The sequence below is a fragment of the Pyxicephalus adspersus genome, chromosome 9, assembly GCF_032062135.1.
Source record: "Pyxicephalus adspersus chromosome 9, UCB_Pads_2.0, whole genome shotgun sequence".
Lineage (NCBI taxonomy): Eukaryota > Metazoa > Chordata > Amphibia > Anura > Pyxicephalidae > Pyxicephalus > Pyxicephalus adspersus.
The window spans coordinates 26,730,097-26,746,584 of NC_092866.1; the positions used below are offsets into that span (position 1 = coordinate 26,730,097).

General features: G+C 37.4%; 1 protein-coding gene across 1 annotated transcript in view; it reads left to right on the top strand.

The window, feature by feature from the left end:
* The window catches only part of LOC140338515 (neurexin-2-like), a 346,284-nt gene that overhangs the window by 203,731 nt on the left and 126,065 nt on the right, over positions 1–16,488 (top strand). Inside the window, exon 7 of the mRNA XM_072422758.1 lies at positions 9,955–9,978. Coding sequence (XP_072278859.1) covers positions 9,955–9,978 — 24 coding nt within the window. The remainder of the gene's footprint in view (positions 1–9,954; positions 9,979–16,488) is intronic.

Below are 16,488 nucleotides of genomic sequence, written 5' to 3' on the forward strand. Positions count from 1 at the left end.
AAACCTAGAAGCATGTTAATTTGATATGTTTCCATCACCTAGCATTAGGCTCAGATGGGGCAACTATACACTGGATATTAAGGGTAATTAACCAATCTGCTCTGGGAAATACACGTGACTATAGATACACATTGTGTTTTTTATTAAGTAGATTGGTAAACATAAAGTAGATGGTAAAAAAAAGTCTTAGAGTTCCAAAATTTTTGTTTGCTAAAAGTAAAAGTTACATAAAAAAGTCACAGGTAACACCGCTTGGTCAAAACAAGAGCTTAAGCCATATCCCTAGTCTGAAGAAGTAAAAAATCAAATATTTGTATTTGATGCTAAGTATGCAGATTTGTGTATCCTTCAAATTTATTTATTTTTATAAACATTAATATTTTATTTATTTTATTTTCTATTTAAATGAGTATCTAAGCATAACATAGTTAAAGCTGATCTCCAGTTTTCTAACTACACAGATAAACACACATAGAGTGGCAATATCTGTCAATTGGTTTGTATTTTTGTCCATCTTGTCTTGAAATTACACCAAGCACAGTAGTTAGGTAACACTTAGGTCTCGATTTATAAAAAAGGAAATCTGACATTCCCTCAAACATTATCTGTTCAAATACTGCCATTGAAACACGTGGACCTAGAAGACTCTCATGAAGGAAGGTTTGAGAGAATATTAGATTCCTAGTTTTATAAATAGAGGCCTTAGCGTTCTTATCTTTTCATCATTATCTTACAAATTGTGACTGCTAGTGAAAGAAAAAGCAGCAGACTAATAAATTCTGTAAACACATTCCTAATTATCAAAAGGGCCTTATAACACAGTAAGTTGGCAACCTGTGCTTATGTGCCTGAAGTTCAATACAAATCAAGTTGGATCGATTAGTTTATTTGTTTTTTTGGAAAATGTCTTTCTATATTCTTTTTTTATTCTGTATTATTAGTATTATTATTACTACTACTAATACTACTAATAATAATAATATAATGATGGCATTGTTATATATACATAAACAAGGATTAATTGACTACAATGTAGGATTTATTCTAATTGTGTTCATTATTTTAAGTTGAATATCAAGGCATGAATAAGATATCACTTGATTTCAAGTATTTTCTTAAAATCCCCAAAACTTAATTTACATACATTCATAAACCATACATGTATATGCTGTTTCCAAATATCAATGTATCTCCAGTGTTGCAATCATTCATTGGAATATCAACAATAGTCCTTTTGACTTAAATGGGTGTCATTACCTTATCCGAAACATGGCTACTACATGGTTGTGCTATCAGGTTAATTGCTGCAAAAATATTTGCTATGCATATTCACCTAAAGTCTCTCCAAACGCATTGAACATTTGCTTTGTGAGAATTGTTACCCTTTTTTGAAAATAGCTATGAAATGCTGTGTCATCCCTATGATTGCAACATTGGGGATACATTGATATTTGGAAACAGCATATGCATGTATGTTTTATACATTTATGCAAAATTATTTTTGGATTTTATGGTGTTATTTGAAATTGAATTGTACCTTAAAATCTCCTATTTACTACTTGATATATAGTTTTCTGGGAATTGGTACCTCCCCCTTTTTTTGATCTGTCTATAAATATATCCTAATTTTGTTTATTATTTTACTCCTAATATTCATATTGATATTCTCTGCTCTCATAGAAAAATCACATATGTGTAAAGTTGATTTTTTTCAAGAATTATTTTTCATTTCAAGGAAATGTTTTTTTATCTCCACCAAAAAAAGCTTCATCTTAAATCCTAACAATTACTGCCAGATACAACTATGGGTAATTTCAATGATGGCTTTACTGAGAACTACCAAAACTGATTTCCTCCAAATGCTAGTTGCTGGGTTGTAATGCTGATCCCTCTAATTCAGCACTTATAGTAAAAAATCTCAAAACAAAAATTAAAAATCGCACTTGTAAGGTTATGAATACTTGGTCCAGGTCAGTGGCCTTTAAAGTTAGCATGTCCATAAAGCTACTGGGATTTTGTCAGCATAACAATACAAAAAAGGAAAATGTATTACTTATTGTAATTTTCCTTTTCTTGTCAGCACATGATGGGTTAATCCCTTTCCACTCCCACTCCCAGGACCTAACTAGATAAATTTAAGGTGGTCCATACACCTAGTGTTCCATAACTAGCCCTAAGGGTGGGTATATATGCTTACACAGAGCTTATCAGGAGAGAAAAATCAAAGTAAGTAATAACTTTTCCCTTTTCCTGACCACTCTATGTCAGCAGATGGGAAATACCTATCATACCCATGGAGAGAAGTTCAAAAACAGTTAAATATCACAAGTAAACCAGTAGACAGACCCTTTTTAACCAAAACTAACAGCAGTTAAGGCTACCAGTTCAATGTAGTAATGACATAATGTGTGAAGGGGAGACTAGGTTACTAGCTTACAATAGGTGGCCAATGACACTAGAATAGCCTCTGCACAGGAAGAGGACATGCTATGAATGAGCTGTGAGCCCTAAAAGGATTTCTAACAATTTACTGAATACTTATCCAGATAGTTCAGACAATGGGCCTTCTTAGTCTTTGGTAGCCCCCAAGAGATAGTGATGTTCTGAATGACATATACAGTAGGTGCCAAGTTATTGAGGTATTCTTGGAGAGTACTGCTGATGTAAAGTTTGCTGATCTCTTGACCATCTACTAGAAGAATGTGAGGAACACAGTCTTCTGATTAAATGAAAGGTTGGTGTAACCTTATGGCTGAGGCCAAGCATGGGCAACATACCTTCCCTGTCTGAAAAGAAAGGTGGTAGAAGGCTCCTAGGCACCATAGATAATCTCTAAAATTCATCTGGTTACAATGACAGCCATGAAAAGGACTTCCTTCAGCAACGGCTGTCATGGTGCTGCAGGGCAGGATGGTGGACCCTCCATGTCACCAGCTCAGTTGGCACAGACGTGTGCGAGGCACAGAGTCTAAGCAGCTGCCCCGTCTTCACCAAAGCCTCTAGAGGCCAGTATGTTACACTGGGGGCAACTGCCAGATTGCAGCCCCTGTGCATGCAGAGTGCAGGAACATGAGACAGAAGCGTGGTCAAACAAGCTAGAGGCTAGGGTAGGAGGCAAGCAGGAGTAGTCAAGGGTCAAAGCCAGAGTTGATACACAGGAAATCAGTAGCTGGAGACAGAAGCAAGAATAGCAGGAACCTAGTTGTTCAGGCAACTTCCTGTTGCCAGTAACTTCCTTATAAAGGGAAGGTCATATAATGGATGGGGCCATGTGACCTGCAGACAACCTAACTCACCACCAGTGGGAGTGCTGGAGAAGAGGCAGTTCAGGTGCTATTCACATGTTTGCCAGCAGGCGGAGTGCACCTGCAGAATTACATGACCTGGACCAGGAAGTGAGCAGGGACTGAGCAGAGCTAGAGCTGGTACAGTGGCGATTTGTGACAACGGCAGACCCAGTGAGATCTTGACCCTGGTCTAAATACATCTGATATAAGCAAAATCAAGCACAAGATAGGTCCCCTTCCAATGATCTAGCTTCCTGGGGGATAAATTCTCTGTAATTACCAGTTAAGGAATTGAACAAATGAAGGTGCTAAGTGACCAAGAGTAACCGGTGAACAATGAGGCATCTGAACCCCAACCCTTCAGTGTTATGAACTCAAGTCCTACACCTAAAGGAGTTCAAGAGTAAGTTGCATTAGTGGGAACACCACTTCAATATTACTTGGTGAAACCTAGGGTATTTGGCAACCATGATCAACCTATGGATGACAAACCATTGTAATAGCAACTGCTGGATCTCAATTAGCTTTGTGGCAGTAACACACCACAAATAGACACCAAAAAACACCATCCAGGAAATAGAAAGGTATGGTAAATCCAAAAAGAAGGTCCTGAAGAGTTCTGAACTCTGATTGCTGGATTCAGAGTGCTAGCCATTACATCATGGAACTCCTACTAGCAAAGGCTCAAAATTATTGGAAAACTTGAATATAGCTGGTATTGGTAATAGTTTTCCTTGCTTTATATGGGTTTTCACCACCCATTCATAGCAGCCTAGGTGCAGCCTCATTTGCCTTTCAAGCTCTAACAGGGGACGTTGTGAGAGGAGGACCAGAACAACATTGAAATGAAGAGAAGCCCTAACACTCAGTTGCCTTGGGAGCATGCACCACAGCCATATGAGCCTGTTGAAGATTGCTAAAAAAGCCAGTTCCTTTGAGGTACACTTCAGGAACCTGTGAATCAAAGGCACTTGGGGAAACAGCTAATTGTTATCTTAACTGCCCCCAGGGCTTGCTGCCAAGAACAGCCCTAAAAAGAAGATCCACCGTATGTGGTTTGTCAGTGATGCAACAGATCCACTTGTGGGAGGAAGGACCACTGTACCACATTCAAGGTACTTCTGATGTAAATCCATTGTGACCATTTACTGTTGACTATATAGAATAAAGACTTGAATTTAAATATATTCAGCTGGCATGGTAATGCCCATTCACAGAGGAACTTATTTTTCAAGGAAAATGGGTTGAAAAACTAGAAGACCTTGGGAGACCGCTCTAGTTTCAGAATATTTGGACCTGTCACCTTTATTGGGCTGGGCCAATCTTCTGGGGCTATCTGCCTCAAAACAAAGTGTACCCCACTTGTTGGCATCTGATGTAATTATTACCTAATCAATTGAAAGAAAACAATGACAACAACTGAGATCTTGTCTGCCCAATCATCATAGAATGCTAGTTTTCATTTCTCTTCTGGAAGGGTTGGGACCCCCATTGGGGCCCACTATGTCATAGTTACCATTGAGATCTTTGTGGGCTCATGTCTTTAGGGTATCATGTCACAATGAATTACTTGGTCTTGCAGGCAGATTCTTCAAAGAATGGTTGGTAGAATATGTTTATTCAAGAACAATAACCAATATTAGATCTTTACCCTGCCATCCACCCTCCCAGATATACTAGATCTGTGTGGGAAGTAAGACACTTCTCTAAGTTCATCATCCACACAAGTCTTTTAATGGAAAGGAAGGGATCTCCTATGGTCCAATGGGGGAATATTGTCTGAGTAATAGATACAAATCGCTTTTTGACCTAGAGAGGCCACATCTTCCCAAATGATCTTTGTGAAAACTCTGGATGACATGGATAGCCTGAACAGTATATGACTGGAAAAAAAAGGGTAACATACAAAGAAAAGGAATTTCTGAAATTGTTGATGTGCAAGGAACAGGGAAGTAGACACTAATGGAAAGAAACCAATCCGTTGGCAGAACTGCTTGAAGAAGGACTTATGGAGGCTTTATCTCAATGGATCTGCTATGATAACAGGGTCTTCACATGCACCCTTTTCACTGTCAAGAGTAGGCTTCCTAAATTAGTCCTTTCCTGAAATTCTCTTCTAGGAAATGAAACCTTAGTTCCTGATGGTGTTTCCTGCCACAGCATAATCCAGTTTAAAACTGCAGAGGTCCTGTTTGCAACAACCTTGCTTAAGTTCAAGAGCTTTTTGCTGGTAAATGCCATAAGCATAATTCTAGCCACTTACCTGACTATGTCAATGAATATTTCCACTAGGCAACCAGCTTACATCCTCAGGTGTTTAATTGCAGTTGATATCTCAGGTTTTCTGAGCTAGGTGAATCTGCTGAATCAACACCCATGTTCAAACCTAATGGGCTCCAGAGACTTAAAACATGGCCAGCTGGTAAAATGATCTGTTTATTAAGGTCTATACTTCTCTGTGAAACATCACAAAAAGATACGGTGTAGTGAAGAGAGACCAATGGCTGGCAGAGACAGACCAATTCCATTCTGGGCTGAGGTGGTCAGAAACATGTTAGCTTGCTTATCTGTGAAAAAAATCTTTGTTACAAAAAGCCATGTACTATGTAATGTGTTTGAACCGGCCATTTATACACTGCGTTGAAAGCCTGTGTGATAGTATTAAAATGCAGGAACACATTTGAAAGACAGTAATATGGCTCTGTTATTTACAACAGGAAATGTTTGTTCTAGAACCTTCATGGCAAGATCACCATGTGAGTGATATCATTGCAGTGTATACCCTTGAGGAGAGAAGACTGAAGCACCTGCCTACAGCAGATTGGTGGCTTGATCAACAATTTGGAAAAACAGTTCTTTACTGTACAGTGTTCAATACAGAAATTTTGTTCAGCTGGGTGGATAGAAATTGTAGGTTGGTGGCAGCACCTATATTGTGACCCAACTCCTCAGTAATCACCCAAAAACAGCCGGGTAGTTACTAAAATGTGCCGGATTTTGCGCCCAGTTGAAAGGGGCTGGGGGGAGAGCACTGCTGTGTATTGTAATGAAAAGATTTATTAATGCAGATTCCATGCAGTAACTGTACAAATATTAAAGAGTCATCTTTAAGGATCATTGTTTCTTGCATTTACAGACCTTCACAAACTGTGCATAATGGCCTCAAAGGTTGTTATCTCTTTCAGTACTGTAGGCACACACCTTGTACACAAGTGGTACATTGTCAATTTATTACCATTTACTCTTGCAGTTACAAATATTCCATAGAAATGGAATGTTGTCACTATAGAGGGTATTGATCCTAAAACTTTTGCAGGTACAGTCAACTACCAGTATCTCCAATTTAGGGAAACCTACAATTTTTTTTCTGCATTTTACTTTCTTTTTAGCACCTGGTTTTTAGTCCCTTGGTATTGGACAGAACCTGGAAATGAAAGTACATTTTGATTCCCTTTCATGCCTTTGGATTGAATCATCATCATCTGTTCGCCCGACTCCAACACAACGGCTGCTGCTACTATCCTGAACTGCCTCTTACCCACGCCACCTCCCTCTCTCTGATTCATCCTATCCCACACCTGGAACTCCACAACTACTCCTACAACCCATTCTACAGCTGCAACTCACATGGCTTTCTGTTAGCCATATTGTTTAATGTGTTCCTGTGATTTACAATTTTTTGTTACGATGTATCATTCACCCTGTACTCACTCTGTTAACTCCTTGTCCTCCTTCTCCCTCACTCTACTGTTTTCTCAGTCTGTACTGCTGCAGCTTTTTGTATCTACAGCTACTTGGTCCTGACATCTTACCAAACCCTGGTCTCCACCCCTCACACAGTGTTTCTCTTCCCTACCCTTTCACAAGATTCTGAACATTTCCAGGTCTTGTCACTTTCACCTGCACAACATCCAAACATCCAAAATCTGCTTATACTTGTCCCCAAAGACCACCAAACTCCTTTTACAATTGTCTGGACTACTGTAACATCCTCCTCTCTGGTATTCCACTAACCGGACTCTCTCCTTTACAGTCTGTTATGAATGCTACAGCCAGACTCATCCATCCTTCCCTCCGCTCCTCTTCTGCTGCATCTCTTTTTTCACTGGCTTCCATTTCACCTTAGAATGAAATTCAAGCTCCTGTGCTTTGCCTTCAAATCCCTAGTTCTTGTCCCACTTACCTTTCTGACCTGATAGAACAATACACCCCTACCCACTCTCTTTGCTCCTCCAGTGACCTACTAATGACTTTCTCACTCATAACCCCGACACACACATGGCTCCAGGACTTTTCTACAGATCCCCTGACACTATGAAATTGTCTTCCTCATCCTATTCGGCTTACCCCTACTTTCTGCTCATTTAAAAGAGAACTCAAAACCCATCTTTTCAAACTTGGCTACCTATCTTCTGTCTCCTAAAACCTCTCCACTTCCTACCACTACATATCTCCCCTCCTATTGTTTGCTACTTTCCCTACCTCTTAAATTCTAAGCTTTTCTGGGCAGGGTCCTCTCCTCCTCCTGTGTCACTGTCTGTATCGGTCTGTCATTTCCAACCCCTATTTAATGTACAGTGCTGCGTAATATATTGGCACTATATAAATACTCTTTATTAATAATATTAATAATAATATTAGTAATAACAACTATTTCTACCAGCTGACAGACTCCCCTTAATATGTCAGTGCTTAGTGAATATTCTGCCTGGCTATGCTCACCCCTGCATAACCTTGGAAAGTAATAATTATCCAATCCACAGCAGAAGGATGACCATTTCAGTGCACAGTATTGCAGGGTACACATGCCTGAGTTTTTACCACTACATTGCATAATGAAACTAAACAATAGCTGTATTATAAGCAACCCAATGAGGGGTCCAAACTCACAACCTTGTTTTTCTTATTTACACACAGAACCATAAGGCTGGCTAGTGAGCCACATCCATCTGTAAAAGGTGTTTCCCACATGGCCTGGTTCTTTACACTATGTGATTCAAATTTTAATTTCTAGTATTTAGCATAGAGAGACATTGTCAATTGTCAGCATTACACACATACACATACATTATGTTGAACAATGGCTCCATAGCAAAGATCGTAAAGAGATCTCATTCATTCCTCCACCAGGTATAGGATTTGCAGCAAACCCAAAACTTGACAGACTCCGTGCACCCCTGCAATACAAGACACACCTGAACACATGCTTTTGTATGTCTGCACACAGCTATCTTGCACCAAATCGGCTTCTTTAAGGAAAAAGTATTTATTCACATATTAGGTCTGATTTATTAAACCTCTCCAAGGCTGGAGAGGATACACTTTCATCAGTGAAGCTGGGTGATCCAGCAAACCCGTAATGGATCTGGTCCAGGATTCAAAACATTTGCTAGCAAACAGCAAAGGACTTTGAAGAAATCCATTCCAGGTATGCTTCGTCACCCAGGTTCACTGATAAACGTGAATTCTCTGCAGCCTTGGAGAGTTTTCATAAATCATGCCCATTGTTTTTGTGGCTCCACATAAAATCATGGCACACATAAAAGATTTCAAGCTCTCACCAGCATATCTATTAGGCAGATTCCAGGATTTACATTATGATCCATACATATAGAGAGATTGCCATAACTGTGAGCCACAGATGGAGTGTGTGTGGAGATTTGTTACTTAAATTTAACAAGCGTTATACCATGCCCCAAGGGAGGGGGGACTTCACCTGGACGGTGTACAGCCATAAATTTAATCCAGCCAGGTAGGTGGCTAGGACAGTGCTGAGAATACACAGGAGAAAAAAAGAAGGAGCACTAGGCATATGGACTGCCTTGAATTATCTAGTTAGGTCCTTAGATTGGGAGTAGAAGGGGAATATCCATTGTGTGCTGACATGGAGTCATCATGAGAACTAGAATGTTTTACAAGGTGCTAACAGCTTCATGTTTCTCTTGATAAAATTATGTTTGAAAATTCCTTTTTTTATGCGATAACCTTTATTGCATGCGGTAAATTTACTAATTTAGTGAAGCGTTACCTTAAAAGATTTTACTTTAAAAAACTGAAAGGTATTTTATTCAATGTATTGTCTTCATAAACTATACTGGTTTTGTTATATTTCATTTACTGATTGTTTGGGTATGTATTCTTGATAAACAATTGCATTTTCTTGTCACCTAAATGTATTCCTAAAATGTTTTTGTATTTTATACGATTTGATAATGAAGAATATGCCCAAAAAATGTAGAGTGTCATTAAACATTCACTGACACCGTATGGACTGCAGACTTGAAAGGTTTTACTGATTCATTAAAAAAGTGATTTATAAATATAGTCTTAATTCTAACATGTATAGTATATGCAACATGATAAAAATGTTATGTTTTATTTAAAACTCCTTATTTGCTAAAATGTATATGTGTCTTCCAATGTCCCAGTGTTACCTGGCCACACTTTCCTGTTGCTCACTTGCTCCCACTACTAATGTTTTATCTCTGCCAGCTGGAACATAGCACTGTCCTTTCTATTTATTAATGGAGGTCTGTTTTGGGTCAAAACAAATAAAAGGATGAAAGAGGGCTAATTGATTTGAATTATGAAACAAAGGGGAAACCTTACATGCATTATATATATATTTTTTTTTTTGTTTTGTTATTTTCTTTCATTCGCGTTAAAGCATGCAGGCATCGGACATGCTCTGGTAAACAAACTCCATTACCTGGTAGATATCACTCCAATTGTATCCCTGGGGTTTATTCCAGCTCCTGTCTTCTGTTCCGTTCACAGCTCAAAAACCTAAAGTCCCTTAACCACTGTACCTTTTCACCTCTCACCCTAAAACTCTCCTTAAGTCCTTTCTATCTTTTTCAGACAATGTTATTGTAGCTTGAGGCACTCATCTATAATTTCAAAATGAATTCCATGCTTTATTATTTAATTTTTTGCCATTTGTTTTATGGGTCCTTATAACTAGCACAAATGTGTTCTCAATAGATTCTGAGTATAATTCCTATTGTTATAGTTTACTGTTTGTAGGTTTGTACTTGAAACAAGTCTCATGCAGGTTTATTGTTGTCAATTAATGAAGGTGATAGAAAATAAGTTAAGTAAAGAAAATGTTCTAGATCTCCAGTTTCTCTGGTAGCAGTATTTGTTTTTAACTGTGTTTTATCTCTGTTGTCAGTGCATACACATGAGCATATGCTTTTAGATTGTCCACTATTTTATGGTATTATTATTGTAGATTTCAGTGATTCCTGATGCTGTTTTTTTCATGTGTCAGGTAGGGGGTTTTGTAGAAATGGTTAGTACATAAGGTAAATCATTGTTGAATCCTAGTTTTTGTTTACCTAGATGTTCCTTGCAAGTGTATTTGAATCATAGTGACACCATGTGGTCTTTAATGGAGTTGCTTAGTTATTTTCATAAAATTATTAACTACATATTGGAATAGGCACTAGGATATACCATTACCTTTGCTCCTGCTGAGATTTGCAATATTTTAATGTAAGCAAGGTTTCAGCAGTATGACATGTATGGACTTCATATAATGTTTAGTAAGTCCTATTTAACATGAGTGGGCCTGATTTATTAAAACATACGTATCTACTCGGTCCAATAATATATCTGCAGAGCTAGCTGAATAGCCCAGTTGTATTTTCACTTTTTTCACTATGCACCTTTCAAGCTTTTAGACATGTACATCTATTACTGAGTACATGTCAAACTCATGAACAAATCTGGTTCACTAAGGAATGTTCATGGTTTGAAAGATGAGTTTCATGGTCAGAACATACAGCATATGCCTAAGTTATGGCATATCTAGAAAAAACATAGCATTTTTTGCTTCTGCTATGTATATTTTAGGCTACATGAAATGGTCATTAATATCACTAAAATTGGCTTAATAACACAAATACACACTCAAACAGGATTTGTATACAGTGCTGCTTGCATTTAAAATTTTCAGTGATAGTTGACCATAGACGTTACACATATTTGTTTCAGCTGAACAGAGTTAAGGTCCTTCGACTTATGACACTTAAGTGAATTTAAAAGTGGTTTTACTGCTCAAAACTACTTGAAAAAAATGAATGGGTCATTTTTTACCTTTTTTATGCAGGCAGTGGGTAGTACCCCCAAAAAGATGAATTATTGAGTTTAATCATTGCTTAATAAAGCTTTAAGCAGTTGCAAAAAAAAGTTCACTGTTCCTCTATGTATGCAGTTACCTGAAAAAAAAACATAAGCATAGTGGTTACTGCCTAGTGCCCCAGAAACATGCTGCTAGTCTGAACATTCCCTTACAGCTTGTCCTTTGTTTCCCACATGCTTATAATGCACTTTGTAGCATTTTGTTACCCTATTTTCAGAATTTTGTGATTTGTTTTTATGTTAAGGTAGGCATGACAGCATTCTTTTTTGGATGTTTTCTCAAAAGTGCAAACTTGCACTGTAACATATGCCTTAAACATAACTGCATAGATGCAAATCTGTTTCAGTTCCTTTACAGAGGGTTCTCTCTGCTGTGCCTTTCCTTTTAGTAAATCAGGCCCTATAAGTGTAAGAAATAGTAGTCAATAGTCAAGTCAATAGTAAGAATATAGTGTGTAACCATCTGAAAGCCTATGCATGCAAAGCATATTGGAATTATTGAGTTAGGTAAACTGATGTGCATCTGGTTGCAGGATGTTCTTGTAGGTCAGAGTGTAGAGTGGCACCTTGTGGTGGTTGTGTATACTGAAATCTAAAGATAACATGAAACTTGTTTAGTATGAGGATTTATTGATTCTATTGATTATTGAAACATAGTGTTTCCTGGTTTTCCCTTTAAAGGGTCATATGAAGAACTATCATTTTTTGTTTAGGTTTCATTTTTTAGATATTTTTATTTTTATTCCTTCTTTTACATTCCTCTGCTCCAGTCTTCCTTGCTGTTCCTCTTCTTTCTCAGTAATCTCACTGACTCATGCACATATTCTCCCAGCATTAAACACTGCTTACTGTACTGAATGGGCTCCGGTTAGAGGGTTGGGGGGGTCTCTCATGGCAGCCTGTGTTGTAGGAAGTGGAGAGTAAGCTTTGGGGTACAGTAGTCTGATCATACACAGATTATTGTTTAGCTGCTTACCTATAACCCTTACACACATTCTTTTCTTTCCCCACTTGTTGTTTCTCAGTGGATAACAAAGTATTTTCCTTTAATCTGGCTGCCATTATAGATCACCCTCCTTCTTAAACAATGCATGTTGTAAGTGGGAGGGGGCTGCAATAAGGCATGAATTAACATATTCCATTTCTATCACGTAAATCTTGTATGGTAGCTCCACTAACATAACCCTCTATCCTCTTTTACACTGTGCCATCTGTTTCCCATTCAGGAGTCATAAAGTGTGCAGAGGATTCATTATATTTTATTAACTTGATGACTCTCTGAAAGTTCTTATAATGTTCATTTTTTTTTTATATTGTAATTCGGTAACATAAACATCACTCTTTTTTTTACACTACTATTTTGTTTTATTTGTTTTTTTTTTTTATTATTGTTATTTTTTTTTTCATGTTAAACTAAATTTCTTTATTTACTGTTTGCCACACAACCCTTCTTTGTTTCTTTGACATAACGCCTTTATCATCAGGATTCATTTGGCTGCTGTGTTCCAACAAGCATGGGGCTTTAGCATGAACTGAATGGACCCCCCCCCCCCCCCCCCTTACTTCCATTAACTACATTAACTGCATGCCTAAAAATGTAATGCCTCCCTGGCCAATGATCTTATTTACTCTTTGTTCAGGGATGTATTAACTGCATGACCCTACCCCCCTCCTGCATGTCCCCTCTCTTGTGATCTGTGACATGTTTAACTCAGGTTTGATTACTAATAAACTGAAATCTAATTAATGACTTGTTTACTAATCAACATTTTTGTGTCTGGTCTGTTCCTCTGAGGGGGTCCACTAACTTTTCACTAATACTTTACATCTTTCCCTGTACCTCCCCTATCACCCTTGTCCCAAGACTGCAAAGCTTCTCCCCCTTCCTAACTCTAACCTTTAACCTGAATCCCTTCCAATTATGGGGAGACTTTGGAGGGCACTGTGCTGGTGTATAAATCAATCAAGATAAACTTTTTCTATGCACAATAGGAGAAAATGGATTTTAATTAAAATGTACACACACATATAGGTAATAAAAAATCATATAAATTAAATAAAAAATGTAATATTAATTGCATGTATTAAATTGCTTCTTATCTTTGTGACATACAGTCAATTACTTTAGGCAACATGTTTGCTTATAACATGTTTACCTTACAAACAATTAGGTTTAAATATTACAAGTGGCTCTTTTAGGGAAGTTCGTAGTTACCTCCTGATGGTAAAATAATGTTGACCGTTATCCAGGATGTATTTACACACTTATATAATGGGGTAGCCACAGGTTTGATAGGTTATGTGTGTCTTTTAAATAAACATGATATGTTTAATGAAAGGTACACTCTGGATGCTTGAATATAGTTGCATGACCTTGCAAATTATTATTACCATTTGCACACTTTTTGCATTAAAAATGTACACATTTTTCACATTGTATTAAGCTGGAAAAAAATTACTAGTGTAATTTGTACAAGTAAATGTAGAAAATGTAAAAGTCATTTTGCACATTTTCTATTTTAAAGCAATGTGAACATGTGAATATTTTGGACAAATACTTATAAATAGATCACTGTAGGTTAAGTTATTGGGCTGACAGTGAGTCCATTAGTTTTGTTAGAGGAGAATAGGTGAATTGTAATAATGAGGCTTCATTAAGCATATATTTTTAAAGAGTTCAAAACTTTTTCTGAGATTTTGCATCCACTTCTTGTTGAAGACAACCTTAGCCAATGAAATGACATTTTTGTTTACTGAATTAAAGATGTGCTGCACTGTTCTTGTTATATCACAGAGTATTCAGAAGAATTATGAAATAAATATACATTTGCTTTGCAAAACTTAAAAAAAAAGTATTTATTTTTTTAATTGAGAAAATATTTACCATTGATTTACTTCTCTACTTTTTTTTTACATTCTGAAAAATGTTGTAAAGTTACGCTGAATGTTGATCTGCGATTCCTATTACTGATTCCACATAGCTCCAGTCTTTGTGACTGCTACAGATTGCAAGTGTTAGCCAAAATAATTATTTTTGATTGATTGCATGTGATTCAACTGATCAACGTAGAGCAAGAAATTAAATCTGAATGCTTATTACCAGTGTACACAGGATAGAAACTTTTTCAGAATCATAATAAATTAGAGTGTCTTAATCTGTAAAAGTTCTTGTTTCCCCGGGCCATCTTCCTTCCAGTAGTAATTAGTTACCTTTAACTGAACTTCTTGTTCTTGTTATGTTGAAAATACTTGTACAGTGCAAGGAAAATGTCCCTGTATTTATGTCTACATAGCTAGAACAAACACCCTAAACCAATCATCATAGAATGTGAAAAGGCAGATGGGGGTGTATGGGAGTGTAAAAGTTGTAGGACCACCTTGTTTTACTCGCACACTCCCATTCTTAAGAATGTTTCAAGAAATTGGCATAGGTATCAGTCCTTCTATCTACATAACTGAAGGAGTGAATTGTTGTTTAATCGCCAGGTTAGACATGTTGAAGTTACATTATATGTGGGAGACAAATGCTTCAAGAATCTTTTAGAAAGAGAGCTTACTTAGCCAGAGTGGGAAGTTCTAATAAAGAAAGCAAATTGTGCATTGCCACCCAACACACCCCTGTAATAGCTACACAAAATCTTTCAAAATCTTCCTTCTATAAAAAACACATATTCGTAAAAGAGGCTCAACAACTTAGTCTGAGGGTCTCAGTATTTCAGAATCAAATTACTGGATAATGCTTAGCAGAGATCCATGCATTACCTTCCTGCCAGCAGATAAGGTAAGATGCAACATTGTAGTAAATACATCAAGTTACCATTCTAAGGTGACCAAAAACTGAGTCACTGAAGGGAGACACCAATAACTGCTCCAAGATAAAGTAATATACTGTTTACAACAACTTGTAAAGACAAGATCCATTGATAGGACCTTATTCCACCATCTGTATTCTAGGGAAGCTACACCATACTTGTATTGACTCCCTAGAATACATAAGGAAGGTATCTTTCTACAACCAATTATTAGCGTTATCAATGCTGTCACATGTAACATTTCAACAACAACACAAGGACATAGTCAAGGTTCAGTTTTTCTATACCTTAAGAAAATAGTCCACAGTTTGGATACAGATTTGCAACTAGCAGGAAATAAAGAGCCTACATCAAGCTGGAATAATCATCACTGAACAGCGGTGAGGGTTGGGTGTCCTTCAACGCCATGGATCTGGTTTAATAAAGCTCCCCACACTTAAAACTGAGAAGATTACTATCATGGAAAAACATGGGTGATCCAGAAAACCTGGCAAGAATTTCAGTAAATTTATTTGTTATTAGTTGGTAAATGTTTTTAATCTTGGGCCACATCCATTGCAGGTTTTCTGGATCACCCAGGTTCTCCCATAATAGTATATCTTTGCCTTGAGGAGCTTTAATATATCAAGCCCCATCTGTCTTAAACATATAATGGCACTTTAAATTTCTACCCTGGGGATTTATTAATAATTTACACCTCTCAGTCTGCTCCCGGACAATTACCATATGTCATGTTACATGTTGAATGGATTAATGAGTCTGTTCTACCTAGGTATGGATGTAAATACTGGGGTATTTTCTTAGCTCTCAAGATATTCCAATGCATTTGTGTCCTCTGCATAGAAGGTCTTGTCAATGGTGTCAAAAATTGACAATAGCAGCCATAATATCATCATCTTGAAATGAGTGCCAGACAGATACTTTTTAGGGTTTGAAAATAGATGGAAGAATGAGGATACCAGATCGGATTATTAGTGGTGTTGAATTACCATATGAAATCCACACATGAATTGCAGCCATAGCAATGAGGGACTTCCCCTAGGGGATTTCCCCCCACAGTTCCTTCACAACGTTAGCTATCATATTGTCCTGTTCTGGTTTCACCTTTTTTAGGAAACCTAGAAGCAGTACACCCTCAGAATCTATTACTTTTACTGTGGAAGAAACAAGCCTTTTGCCTTTGTTTATGTTTGGAGGGGTAGAACTAGCATGCTTCCACAGCAATGGGGCCAGGTCTCATCCAT